The sequence below is a fragment of the Xenopus laevis genome, chromosome 2L (genome assembly GCF_017654675.1).
Source record: "Xenopus laevis strain J_2021 chromosome 2L, Xenopus_laevis_v10.1, whole genome shotgun sequence".
NCBI classification, from domain to species: Eukaryota; Metazoa; Chordata; class Amphibia; order Anura; family Pipidae; genus Xenopus; species Xenopus laevis.
In genome coordinates, this window is record NC_054373.1 from 34,263,813 (window position 1) to 34,279,037 (window position 15,225).

Genomic DNA, 15,225 nt, shown 5'->3' on the forward strand with positions numbered 1-15,225 from the left:
CACTAGTAGTTGTTGGATTGCAATGTGACCAATGGGAGTCCTTTGTCATTTACATATTTGCTCCACTAAACCACATTCAGATCCACAGCCGAGAACTATTATTAAAGGGAATTGGGGATGAAAACCCTGGAACTGCAGCAATGTACAGTACAGTCCTTGCACACAATTTCTGGAAATGTTCACGTAGTGTGTAAACTATATGCTTGGTGTGCTAACAATGTGCACAAGTATGCTGAAAGCAGGAGCCACACAATGCACAGGACGTTTAACCTATTTATTAACAGTCACACAAAATGACATTTATTTAGGTTCTGGGGGACAAGCCTGCGTGCCTCTGTGTATTCATAATAGTGCATTTTATTCCAGTTAGTGGGGCCTACTGGTTTGCTCTTGTTTGCGGAGCTGGTTATAAATAACCTTGATCATTCTGCTCAGAGCCAAGTATTTACCAGCACACAAAATCTGTTGATGGAATACAGAATTTACAAACATTTCAAATATAATACAGGAGTTAGAAAGGTTAAGGGTAACTAAGGCTCTGGCTTTATCCAAAGGCAAACTCATTGTCACAAATCCATCATTATCTTCCCTAGGAAATTAATAAATAAATGCACAAGGCTTGGTTCCCTGAGATTCTGTTGTTCGTTTCCAAGCCTCTCTGTGGGATTAAACGTAAATGAGAGACTGTGAAGCAAGTACCAGCTTTGGTGGCGGTACAGGTGAATTCCATGCAGTATAAATTAGCATGCAATGACACTGATCCTCACAAGCAGAGGCAAGTGGCAAGGGAAAAACCAAATTGAACCAAAAGTCAAATGAAGCACCGCCCATGAGATTCTACCGCTTTAAAAAAGGGGCAGCGGTACAATTTCCATAATGTTGAATGAACACAGGCAAGAGTGTTTGCTTCCTACAAGTCAAAGTAGTTATCTTCAGTAATGGTAAAACCCTCAGTCCGTTTTCATGGGCTCCTTTTTGCTTTGCTTGTATTCCTTGGCAATCTTTATCAGAGACAGAAAGATGGGAACGGCCATGGGTAAGAATAAAGGAATGTAAATGGCAAATTTTTGATCATCTGGAAAGTACAAGAGGTGAAGGAGAGAGGGGTCAAAAAATGCCTTCTCAGAAGAGCTGATTGCCTCCTTGCTTGCTTGAAATGCCGACTCCAAGTGACCTGCTTCCAGCTCAGACAAGGCAATCTGAACAGAGGACACTGCATGGTACACCTAGGCAAGAAAACAAATTAATGCACACATACAGACAGGTACGAAAAACTGCTCTGTATCTCACATAAAGGTGGGAAATATCTGGAAGATCACAGGTATCCAAGTTTTGAGTTCCAGTAAGAATGGAACTCCCAAACTTGAGCACAACTTTCCCTTGTTTGTTATAGTTATACAGGAGCAGTGACCAGCTCCATGTTGTAGCTCCCACCCTTCCCAACTATAGTCAGGTGATCCCACTGGTGTCTAATAAAAGGGCAGCCAAGTTTGGGAGTTTTACTTTGAAAGCAGCAAGTAAGTTGCAGGTAAAACTTAGTCCCTTTGTAAAATGTATAATGAAGCAATTGAATTCTTAATGAATCAGATGAAAATTGAGCATAGGACTGGCCATATATGGGTTAACTTTGATGTAGTTGGCCAGCTTAAATATATATTGCAATATATGGACATTCTCATAATAATATACTTTTTTAGTAGTATGTGCCATTGGGTAATCTTAAATAGAAAATTGCCATTTTAAAAAATAAGAGCTAACCCCTGGGATCCTAGGATTGACGGTGCACACAAACAAACCATACATGTAAGGTCTCTTGAGCCAATTAAAAGACAGAGATCTGTCTTTTGCTTCCACACTTCTTCCTGTTACAGTTAGAGTTGTAGTATTTCTGGTCAGGTGATCTCTGAGGCAGCACACAGACCATCACAAAATGGTGGTTCAAGGCAAGAGATGTAAAAGGGCAATTGAGTGTATTTGAACTATATGGGCAAGGGGTTAAGCATACACAGCATATACAGCATACAAAGTCCCATTTGGTTGCGCATACAGATTTACATATTAGTTGGTGGACACCCTGGCCCATTGGCTCTCATACATAATTGTATTATTGTTTATTGGCATCTATCACTCACTTTATCCTATTGTCGTAGTAAAAAGGCAATATTTACTTAAATATATATTCCAGTTTGGTAAGATACTTTAATATGCCACTTAATATGATTTATCTGTTGCTTATGTATTCATTTTGGGGGTAAAGTTTTCCTTGAAAACTGCGGCTAATGCTCTGCAAACAGGCGGATTGTGTCCAGTGTAGTCAATCTGTGTATGTTTCACTTATATAAAAAGCTCTAATGCTGAAGGAGATTACTGCACTTACCTCCGAAGCAACAATATCATTTATCACTATGTTGCCGATCTGATCAAGCAGCTGAGCCAAAGAGGTTAATGTGGTTGCCACTGTTGCAATATTCTCTACCACTCTGGACCAAAGGAGGCGGTCTAGTTCCCAGTCAGTCAGACCCTCGTTTCCTGGGCTTTCAAGCTGGTAGTTCTCAGGCACAGTGGCCTTTGTGATACCCAATAGTAATCTGGGGGAATATAAATATATACAAAAACCTTAGATCAAAAAATTAAACACATATTGTGTATTAAAGGAGACATGTACACTAAGCATAATAAGATGGAAGTTTTTAAACTGATAATATCATAAATGTACAACTTGAGCATCACCTGCTGTTAAGCATGGGCAGAACAGCAAAAAGCTTTTATTGAAGCAGGAAGCATCTTTTGATGCCTCTTCTGTAACAGTAAACACTAGAAATGAGCAGGGAAGCATCAAGAGAAACCATTGCTTAGGGTTGTTTCTTTTTTTTTTTTTTTCTTCAACTATAAAATTAACAGTTTCTCCCCTTGAAACAGAGCCGTGTCTTCCTCAGGAAAAGCTGTGATAACATAAGCCATGGACTAAGGCATCTCACACATGGAAGAGAAGAAAGCAAGGTGGTGTATTCAGTTAGGGACAGTGTTGCTTCCTTGTAATGCTGGGGTACTAGATTTTATTCTAGTCAGACATTATCTACAAAGAGTTTGTATGTGATGCTTGTGTGGGTTTCCTCCGGGTACACCAGTTTCCTCCTACACTCCAAAAACATACCAGCAGCTTAACTGGCTTTTGGCAGTAGTGACGATAATGTACATGAACGTGATAGGGATTTCCATTGTATATCATTCACATGAGTCTATGCTGCAGTGGGTTGTACAATCTCTGTAAAGATCTGTGATATATAAATTAAGAATAATAGTTATGGTAGGAGGCATTTATAGTATTCAGTTGCCCTTTAGCTGTAGGAAGAATAGTAAGAATTCAGGCGCAGTTGTAGAGGTATTATGATTTTAAAATATACCTTTGTCCCATCAGCTGGAAAGCAAAAAGCAGCAGTGGTTACAATGTACATTGCCTAAGTGTAAGGGGAAACCAACTCTAGCTCAACACTGAGCCAGTAATATACAACTGCTCAACCCTCTAATTACACAAAAGAACAAATGTTTTGCTTTAATAAAAAGATTGTATGCACCAAAATATTTCAGTAGGGGAAATGTTAATTAGTACTGGTAGCTTCAATGTAAGCAATTTTTTTTTACCGCAGTTGTGTCAGGAAAACTTCCATCACTCGCACCATGTCAATATCAATGTGTACTGGGAACTGCAGCTCTCCAGCGTTTCCATAATCAACATTATATATCTAGAAACACAGACATAATAAATGGTTATGACCTGGAGCTTATTTCTTTGAAATCTCTATTTCTTAGTTTGGCCGTCATAATCTAGACTAGACTAGATTTAGGCTCGATCTGTCTCCTATATAGAAATGTAGTTCTATAAATGTAAATGTAGTTCTATAAATATGCAGGAAGGATATGGTCACTTCAGAATCTGTAAAGAAGGCCCATCAATTGTATATGATTTTCAAAGCACACTTTTAGGCAACTATAACTTTGTTGGCAACATTTTTCAAAAACCTTCCACCAGACTCGGCTATTTGAATGGATTTCCACACTGGAAAAATTAGATTGAAAGAGAGCAAGAGAGAGAGAGAGAGAGAGAGAGGGAGGAAGAGAGAGAACAGAGAGGAAGAGAGAGAGAGTCCAACAATTTTTCTTGTGATGAACTGACCAAGACATATAAGGGGGCCCAGGTGCACATGCCTCAAACCTTCACACTACAGGAATTTACAAAGACTAAAACTTCTGTAGGCTGAAGGTTTGGGACATGTGCACCTGGGCCCCCTTATATGTCTTGGCGAGTTCATCCCAAGCCAGCCTATGCAACTATGGAGTGTTAATTCAGAAGCAGCCAACCAGAAATGAAATCAGCTGTGACTACCCATAGTGCCAGAAAAGCATATTTATACAGCATACAGCCATTTTCCAACTGTAAATGTATAAATATCAATCTATGCCTGGTCCCCCTGCCCTGTGATTTGGCCAATTTAATAGTACTGTAGACACACCAAAGTAAAAATCCTATTGACCAATGTGGGTTTATTGGCTAACATAGATTTGCAGCATCCACATACATAGCCAAATGTTACAAATATCTGAGCTGTCCGTAGGCTCACCTGTAGGGTATCCTAAGAATGGGCCAGCTGTGATCAGCTATAAAATAACTACAACTGCTGTTATAATGAAAAATAGTATAAATGCATCAACAATCAATAGTCAAAATGTCTAAACAAACATAATATTCTACTGCAGGAAACACAACTGTGAGCAGAATTTACCATGATCCCTCCCCAGCGGGGACTATGAAATGCATTTGTAGGAATTCTGCTTCCATCTTTATCCTGGATGTAAAGAGGAGAGTGGGAATACTCTGGAATATATAGCAAGAAGTTCAGCACTGGGTAGAGTGAGGCAGCACTGGAGCCTGCAAAAGAATAGAAAAGTCCGCCATAAGTGTGTATAGTACAAATGTGTGTGTGTGTGTGTGTGTGTGTGTGTGTGTGTGTGTGTGTGTGTATGTATATATATATATATATATATATATATATATATATATATATATATATATATATATATATATATATATATATATATATATATATATAGATATCTATCTATCTAACTACCTATCTAGCTATCTATCTATATATATGAGACATCTAATAAGGGCAGCTTAGTGGTTTTATCAGAAATAGTCTGAACTCCGGGCAAATGATGATCAGCACCCTTACCCAGCCGAGCCTCCACTGGGTTAATGACATGAGGTAGGTTGTGCAAGTTCAGTATATAGCTTGATGTTGTTTTCTCAAAGCGAGGTGTGACCCCGAGCATGGCATAATATAAAGTCTGAAAAACAAAGCAATAACACATATTCGTCACTAATCTGAATTCTCACTTACAAGCACAGGAAGTCAGATATTTGCTTTCATATTCCAACTGGAAGGACTGTTGGAAAGTATTAAATAACTCCCATGGACTCGAATTTCGACCCTTGATAAATCTGACCCTTAATGTTAGCAGCCATCCCATTGCTCATTGCATACCTAACCCACACCAAACTATTTTTCCCATGTGATGCAAGAAGGCTTGGCAGGTCACCAGATGAAGCATATTCATCTATTGAACAATTACTCTGTCTGTCCCGTTCTTTAGCTAGCCACAGTCTTGGGTTAATGAGACGGGCTCACAGGGGCGTAAGCTATACATACTGTACACGCTTGCAGTTTAAACTGAAAATTGTTGCAAAGATTGGTCTCTCTGGGGTTTGAGCTTCCAAACCCAACTATCCTCATTATAATCCGCTATAGATGCACGCCCTAAAGGAAGAACAAGGTAAGTTTATGAGTCAAGACAGGGGCTGACTTGTTCTCCTCGGAGAGTTGTTTGGTGATGTGGGAAATTACTTTTGTAGCAGAACATAGAAGGGACACAGTTCTCTGCTCATTTTTGCTTTATATTACTAATAATCAAGATTGTTTGATCAGGGTATATTAAGCTTGTCTTACAGCAATTAAAGAGAAATAATAAGTAAAACACAGAAAAAGAAACATATTTCATCATATGAAACAAAGTTTCCAATATCGGCAAAAGCCTTGGATATCATTGGAGAGGATGGAAAAAATTTGTATAAGGTGCCCGGACACTGGCAAAATGTTAATGCTGAATCATCAAACAGAGGTAGAATTCTATTGTTTCTACCTGCATATCTGACGATTCAGCTCTTAAGGTATGTAGAGAAATAGAACAATCTTAAAGGGATCCTGTCATCGGAAAACATGTTTTTTTTTCAAAATACATCAGTTAATAGTGCTACTCCAGCAGAATTCTGCACTTAAATCCATTTCTCAAAAGAGCAAACAGATTTTTTTATATTCAATTTTGAAATCTGACATGGGGCTAGACATTTTGTCAATTTCCCAGCTGCCCCTGGTCATGTGATTTCAGTACAGAATTCTGCTGGAGCAGCACTTATAACAGATTCATTTTGAAAAAAAAAAAATTCCCCATGACAGTATCCCTTTAATGATAGCGGCAAAGATAGTATTTGTTGCATGTATAGCCATCTTTACAGCCTGTAACAAAAAAAAAATTGGATATACTTGTTCACTTCAGGGCCTAGAGCAAGAGCAAAGGGCAACATGTTGTCAGAAAGATGCTCCATGCAACTTGGGGTTGCAAAGGAAGGTGTGCAAGGAAAAGCTGTCATTAATGCTTACTCTGAGGAGACATTAGGGACTAAGTTCTTTGGTAAATGGCAATTACCATCAAGGCTAGAGAAACATAAATAATGTCAATTCTGCGCAGCTAATATTGTATTCACACGTTATTAACCTGAGAATCCACAGAGAAGTTAGCCACGTTCTGCAGCTTGTCTAAAAATGGCTGAATAAACTGGTCTGAAGCTGAGCTTATGTTCCAACTCAGGTCATGGGATTTAGGATCTGGATTGAGCAAGCTGAATGTAATTTCATAACCTGAAAAACAGAAAGCAGGTCATTAGGCCACTATACATTAACAAAACAATGAAACATTCTGTCTATATATATCTGAATGTACAATAGCCCATAAAACATCTCCAAATAGCACTGCAAGCACAAGTGGTGCATCCATTTTTGGGGGTAATGTATTTAATGCAAAGCTCAAAATCACTTCATCCATTTTACAGGTGTGCTTCCTGTCGAGCAAGATATGTTATGCTGTTATGTAGAAGAAAGATGCAGCTTTACTGAAAATATAAAGCGGATGACAAACAGGAAGGAAGTGTCACTCACTGCTCTATAAATTAAATCCCTCAAAACCACATTTGGCTGACAGGAATTGTACTTATAAGAGATGCATGTACCTGCGCTCGACTTAAATGCACGCCTGCTATTTTCAAAGTCTTCTTTGCTGAACTTGCCAGTGGGAATCCTATCAGACAACGCTGCAGTGACAGTTTCATCTGTAAATGACATGGTTTGAATGACATGCTCTACTTTCTTGTAGACGGTGTTGAGAATGTCTTCAGAACTCAAGGATGGACTCAAGGTACACTTGACTAGTGCTCTGCGATGCTTTCCAATATAAACACTGATGCCCTAGAAAAAAGAATTACACTGGATCAATCACATATATATAGTCTGTGCCTTCATTTGTTATATTTGTATTTATAACCCCCCCTCCCACCCCAGTGAGACCCCTGTTTCCCCCTGCTCCCACCACAAGGACCGTATCATCCCTCTAGTTAAGTCACTGATGATTAGGGAGCTAAACATGCACACACAGTACTGCACTCCAATAAACAATCATGATAAAATTCAAGGGCACAATTACTCAGAATTTTGATGTAAGTACCGATAGGACACTTTGTTAAGACAATCCAAAAAGAACACATGTAAAGTGGTATTTATATAACTATTTATAGTATGGCTGCCAGTGTAATTTAGTATTTCCCTTTCCATTACAATATGCAAATAACAGAAACAACTAACAAATCCAAATAGGGGAAACACTGGAGAGCTGCTGTCCAATTAAAACAAAAATTAATGTACCAGCACAGAATTAAGAACAGGTTGTTTGTTAAATGATGCAATGCTTTTATGTACCTTAGGTAGAAGAATGGAAGATTCTTGTAAAATGAAGATAGTAATAGAACCTTGTGCCGTTTCACCTAGCTTCTGGAGAGCATTATCAGCATCTAAAAGAAGATAGGAATGTATTCATTCTTCTATTTAAACTCTCCATTTAAAGGTTGTGGCTGTGCAGTTTCTAGTTATTTAATGTCAATCATTAGTGAGCCAAGTTTTTCAGTTTGGATAAGTAATGTAATGTCTGAGAATACATCAATTAACTATTAGTTATCAAGGGTAATATACTGGGCATATGAGAAAGAACTAAGTGACATCTACATTACAGGGAAATAATGAAGATTATTGCCAACTGCTAATAAATTTTATGCCTACAAAACATATTTATTTTGCAACAAAAAATATTCAACAATGCCATCATGTGGCAAGATTCGGAAAATGCATCGCTATATGAGATTTGTCTAATGTCTGTCTTTACTTTTGCAGGTTAGAACAGTTGAAAACATCCATTCAGATTGTAAAAAAAGAAATTTTCTTTCTTTCTTCTTAGTATAAAGAAGGAAACCCCCTACCCCCAATACCTTTCAAACTCTGGAGACCAAGTGCTTCCTCCTCTTCATTGCTTGTCCTTCTATACTTGAACTCATAATGACGGGTAATACTTGTCTGATCTAAGATTAAAACAAGCAAAATAAACTGGAAAGATTATACATTGCAATAGCACATAGTTTCCAATCAATATCAATTATATGACCAATGCATACACTTCATAGGTTTAAAGATGTAAAAGATCTAACAGAACTTGTCTAGTCTTGTATTTCAGTTACATTAGTATGTTTGGACAGTAGTTACCAGCAATACTTAACAATCATGCATTCCAGTTTTAGACCTTCTGTAGGCATTTTCAGATGTAGATCTAATAATAACATGAAGTCTTGGTGACTGTGCTGAAATAACTGTATAGTAATTTCCTTAAAGATTACATGCACCATAAAATGTGTAACTAGTATGGTAGAAAGAGTCTTTCTTCTGTGTTTGTCCTTGTCTTTGCTTTGCCTTTTAAATAGATACTTTATGGAAAGATAAATCCAGCAATATTTCCAGGATATCCAAATAATGTTTTTTTTTTTAGGAACCTGAACTTTCTTGTCTGACTGCAACAGAACATTGAGGAAGTTAAAGAGATACTGACATCAGAAAATAACCTTTTTTTTTTTTATCTATTGTAACATTGACTTTGAATGCTATTTTTGCCAAAAATGTATTTTCCTGATGCTTTTACATTACCTTTCTTACTACCTTGTTCGTCTCGCAGGAGTCCATTAGCATTAGAAACTGACAGGCTGAGATGGGACAGTCAGGTTGGCAAAACAGTCAGGTTAAGGAACTTCAAGTGACAATTTAATGCAACTATCAGCGAAAAAATGATCAACATGACCTATAGGTAACTTGTAGATTAATATTTTAAAAAGAAAATTTTTAGTGTCAGTATCACTTTAAACTGCTGTCCACTTGTACTGGAGAGTTCTTGATTTTGAAAGGTAAAATGTAATACGCCCTGCCGAAAATACACACTTACCATTTATTACAGTCTTGGTCTCCTGTGACCATGTTGAGGGAATTCTTCTTTGTTGCTCTGCTGTCAGTATTGCTTTCCCAAATATTATTTCAACTGGCACAGTCAGCTGGAGCTAATTGATGGAAAACATGACAACAATTAGAGAAGAGCCCCTATAGACGGTAAGCCCTTGCAAGCAGGACCCTCGTTGCACAAAGTATTGGTTTGTCAGTATGTGCCATGCTGTGGAATATGTCAGTGCTTCCAGTTATAAATTTATACTTACAGTCTGGGCACATTCAATATAAAAAAAAAAAAAAACTTGTCCACTTTGACTGGACCTTCATTTATCTCTGCAGTTCTTTAGAGCTCCAGGCTCGGATCTGTGCAAGGGCCACCAATGCCCAGGGCGGCAGGATTTAATGGGGCAGCAGTTTCTGGCCCCGTCGTGCCAGATCCGCTTCTTAGTGTTGCGGGGGTCGCAGGAAAATAAACATTTTGCTTGTGCGCACTGACGTGGTGCCGTGCCCCCCTCCATACCAGATTATCTTCCCCAAAACCGGCCGATATGGCCAGAAATCGGCAGTGCGCGAGCTGCCGGGGGGCCCTGGCCTAATTGCACCCCCTGCTCCCCAGGTAGTTCCGCCACTGCCGCACCCGCATGCGTATGCAGAAACGCGACACGGTGCACTAGAACGCCAGCAAGGGCCGGAGGGGGCCCTGGGGCAGTAGCCCCGGTTGGCCCCAAGCCCCCCAGTCCGACCCTGGGAGGCAGCATGCTGTCCAACCACACCCACATTGTTTCAGAACCACTGGAGATGCACCGGAGATACAATCATTTTTTTGAATTTACAGTGTGCCAGTCCCCATTTTCCTGAATAAAAGGGAGGGGGAGGGGTGGGGTGATGAACGTCAGTGGCCTAGGGGTGCCGCTATGTAAATCCGGCCCTGGAGAGCCCTCTTTACACACACACTGCATATAATAACAGGAGCAACTCACTGCACCTCATTGTGGCAGCACAGGGAGTTGCACCTGTCAACGGGGGGGGGAGTGCCAACAGGGAAATACACCATTCCTCCCCTGTGTTGAAGATTCTGCAGTCCCACCTTAGTGAAAAGAGTGTGATGTAGACCTCAAGAAATATTCCATATAATATGCAAGGAATGCCCAAGGTCTGCCTGTGGATGTTGAGAGTTGTATCCCAGGGTCTCACCTGTAAGGTTTCCAGCCCTCTGATCTCGGAATAGGGCAGCGAGGCGCGGTACGTCTCAGTAGTTTTCCACCACAAGGGAAGTCCCAGCACAGCAGTAATCAAGGCGATGGCGATCACCGCTCGCTTCCCTCGGGAAGTCTCTTTTAAGGAAATAAGAATAAATACCCAGTGATCTACTGTCACACGTGTATACAATCCAGCCGCTTCGCCATACACCGCATTATTAGCCCCACTTACCAATAGCATCAAAGCTTCTGATGGGTGCTGCCATTTTGCCTTTCTTCTTCCGTCTTGTCAATGCGGCTTGTTGGTCATTGGAGAAGTGTAAGCCAATCAAGCAACAGAAACTTACCGGTTAACCAATCAACGCTCGCAAGGTATAACAGCGAAATATCATACAAACGCTCAGGAGACTGAGAGGGACCCAGTCTCTACGGCAAGAAGCGCGGCTCATTTTGCGTTTACCTCTGTCTGTGATGGGTGTGGACACGTATAATATATTGTAAATACCTAATTACACAGTGATTGAGTAGAGTTATGCTGGAACTAAGGTTTTACCACACATCATATATTCTTTCCAACATTTCTTTTAGACATGACATGGCATTTGCCACTGAACAAATGAATGTTGGAGAGAAATGCAAATGCAGCAGTTACTACTATTCTTTCTAATTTCCACGTAATACTGGTGTAATTCTCCGTATGGAACGAAAACATTGGTTTGGAAAGAATTTGCCTGTCCCCTGCTCTGTTGTTTCTGAGCATTTTAACTGCAGCTGCTGAAATGCCAAAGCTAGAGATGCTGAACAAAAAGCTAAATAAATCAAAAACCGTAAAAAATAAAACATGAAGACCAACTGCAAATTGTCTCAGATTATCAGTCTGTATCATATTAATAGTTACTCCCTCTAAAACAGCTCTGGGGAAGGGGGGTCGGCGACCCTGTAAACTTTTCTAAATGGACACATTTAGTTGATACATTTATTATCTTTGTCCCTGCTGAGCAGAATCCCTGGGTTTCATTACAGGCAGCTGTTAGAATTGATACAATAGTTACTAATACTCCTGAGATGCTGCTGAGAAATGTATCAACTCAATGTTGCAAAATTGTAACAGTTTAGAGTCTGCGCCTGAATTACTGAGCTGTGAGACTGAAACACCTGAGACAGGGACATTAAACTTTAAACTTAACGTTTGGAAAAACAGTAACAAATAAATAATGGAAAGTAAAAAGTATTTACTTCTGGGGAACAATCTGAAAAACAACTGAACTGAAAAACGTGTTGGAAGGTGAACAACCCCTTTAAATCCAAGAAGATATCAGCAAAAATATGACACAGACATCTACATCCACTTTCATTCTATTCAGGTCATTTTGCCGCCCGAGTGGGCCTTCCTTCTGCCACCCCCCCCCTCCCCATGGCACTCACCTTTTCAGCACCGGAAGGGGTCGGGGGGTCCATGACGCTAGTGCAGAGATTGAAATCGCACTCTCTGCACTAGAAGAGACGAATTTTCGCGTTGAAATATGGAACCAGGGGGGCGCTGTCTGTGTGGCGAGTTGAGAAATTCGCTTGCATTGGCCGAGCTCCTCTGATTCTTCTCCTCTGCCAACTTCTTTTGATCTCCATCTTTTTCATTCTTTTCTTCCTTAACCTTTTTTTCTCTAGGCCTTTTTCTTTCCCTTTAGCATTTGCTTTATTCTTCCTTCATCTTGCATTCTATCCTTATCATGCCTTCCTTTTCCCCTTACTCAAATTTTGTTCACCTTTCTCCTTCTTTCTATTCATTTGTTTTGTCTTCTCCCTATCAGTATATTTTTTTCCTAATTCCTAATATCTCTCCTTCCATCACCCAACTCCATCTTTCTTCCTCTAGTATGTTCTATCCTTCTGCTTCCCCTTTTCCATATTTTTCCTTAAAGGAAAATGCAAATTAATCGAGGGTGCCAATATGTGAGGCACTCCCAGTTAATTCATTTTATACCAATGCTCATTTTAGGAGGAACCACCCTTGGGAAATAGTATCTCCACAGTCTTACTTTTCTCAGGGTTCCTCATACAAAGTCTCAAACATACAAAGCAAATCTGAAACCTTTAAGAAAAATCAAAGTCTGCAGAGGGATAAATGGGAAAGGTAAGAAAATGGCACTGCATTTGTTTTTTCCTTGGTGGGTTGCATTTTTCTTCTTCTGTTCCAGTGTTGGTGGTGGAGCAACATTTGTAGTCATATGGGTTTCTTAGCCAAACCATGTCCATGAACCAGTGTGTGTGCTTAGTAAGGTCATCGGTTATAATAGGAGGTTAATGATGTAATTGCTGTCACATGACTCACTGAAACTTGTGTATTATAAAATACCAGTATCCCCTGTTGCAAAATATGAGGACATTAGACATCATCTCGAAGTTCCATGACCTGTATATAGTCATGGAACTCAGTAACTTATAATATCCTTATATTTTACAAGAAGGGGTACTGCATTCACTATAAAGTTTATGGATAGGTTTGTTGCTTCGATTTAATAGTATCCAAATATGGATACTGTGTAAACTCCAGTGTAATTGTAAAAGTAATGAATATTAAAGAATGGGAATAACACTAGGCTTATAACATTCATTATAGTCCACAGGGGAATATTACATCTTCTCATAGTGCAGAGAGTCCAACCACAAATCTATCCCAGCACGGACATTACCTAATCCGAAGCTCCATTGGTAAGTATTAAAGTAAACACATGAATGGGTTGTTGGTATTTTGACATAGTGCTCCATGATGGACAAGGAATGCCTCATTCACTATTGCACCACTGTGTCACCATCTTTCCTTCCCCAGGGATCTGTTATCAGACTTAAGATGGCCATAGACGCAGAGATACCATCGTACTATACAAGGTTTTGTACGATTTTCGGACAGTGTGTGGAGTGTTCTAACATTTTTCATACCATGGCAATTGGTCAATCAGTTGATTGGACAGATTAAAAGAATGAGCTAATGATGAGATCTCTGTATGTATTCATGGTTGGACTGGGCCAGCTGGACACCAGGGAAAAAACCTGGTGGTCCCCGCCCGGCCCAGATCCACACCCTGCGCTACTTTTCTTCTTCCTGCATACACATGCTTCTGCTCGGGGGGTCCTGAAACTGGGAAACTGTCTATTTGTCAGACATAACCTAAAGGGCACGTAAAGTCTAAAATAGAATAAAGCTAGAAATGCTGTATTTTGTATACTAAATATAAACATGAACTTACTGCACCACAAGCCTAATCACACAAATAATTTATGCTTTCAAAGTTGGCTACAGGGGGTCACCATCTTGTAACTTTGTTAAACATCTTTGCAAGACTAAGATTGTGCACATACTCAGTGTGGTCTGGGCTGCTTAGGGATCGTCATAAACAAAGCTGCTTGAGTTCTGCATGGCTGGGAAGTAAGGCGGGGGCTCCCCCTGCTGTTCATAAGTTTGATTGTTTCCCTGCTCAGCAGTTAGGGACCATCTGACAATTCCTATCCACAGCAGTAAATGAAGGGAGAATTTCACTGCATACAGTCAGGTTTCTTATAAAAATGGTACACATTTTTTAATTAAAGTATATTGGAGATAGGTTTCTTTTTCATTAAAGAACGTAAAAATGGGATTTTATTTTTTTGCCTTTACATGCCCTTGAAGTATGATTGCTGTCTGAGCATTGTGTGATTTGTTCTCTTTACTACTTTATATTAATCTGGTTAGTTGCAGGTTGGAAGATTGGCACAGACAATCGTTCATCTGACATAGGCTAACAATCTGCACGTCTATGACCAGCTTTAGACTTGGGCAGGTGCAGTAATGTTTTTGTGCACTACCCATGCACAAGTCTTAGTCCTTGCTTTTGATACATGGGAAAAGTAAGTAAAATGAAACAATCATAATGATTGGATTCAAATTCCTGACATTGGTACCCCCAGTGAATGGTGCTTTCCTTGTTTTAAGGGTAATGTTGGATGATTGGTTTTCTCTGCCGATGGAAATTTGCCAATACCACCCTGTGAATATGGTAACAGAAACGGGATCCGCCTGTTACTGCACAAACAGGTGGATTGTGCCGAGAAAATACACACGCAAGCCTGGGAACGAGAGGCCAAAAAGAAATTGCTCAGTGTTCTACACAAAATTTGGGCAGCTTCCCTTTATTTTCTTATTCGTGTTAAGAAACGTACAGAGACATTGCCTGCATAAGTTCTTTAACCCTCAGTCAATATCAATATATTAGCAGTGTAATTCAGATATAAATGGAATGAAATAAAAATAGAATGGCTATTGCCAAAACACTCACAGCAAACCTGTTTTTATTGGCTTATATCACTACACACAGCCTTTTGCCAGGGGGGGGGGGCTTGAAATA

The 15,225-nt window shown here is 39.7% G+C and overlaps 1 protein-coding gene across 1 annotated transcript; it reads right to left on the bottom strand.

Moving 5' to 3' along the window:
* Positions 1 to 259: 259 nt before the first annotated feature.
* Positions 260 to 10,983, bottom strand: pigs.L (phosphatidylinositol glycan anchor biosynthesis class S L homeolog; the record flags this gene model as incomplete). Its single annotated transcript, NM_001093961.1, is given in 11 exon segments — positions 260 to 1,226; positions 2,378 to 2,588; positions 3,643 to 3,743; positions 4,782 to 4,927; positions 5,235 to 5,349; positions 6,835 to 6,977; positions 7,346 to 7,580; positions 8,088 to 8,179; positions 8,651 to 8,740; positions 9,649 to 9,760; positions 10,842 to 10,983. Coding segments are annotated over 11 exon segments (1,663 nt in total), but the record flags the coding sequence as incomplete, so codon positions are not given.
* Between the last annotated feature and the right edge of the window lie 4,242 nt (positions 10,984 to 15,225).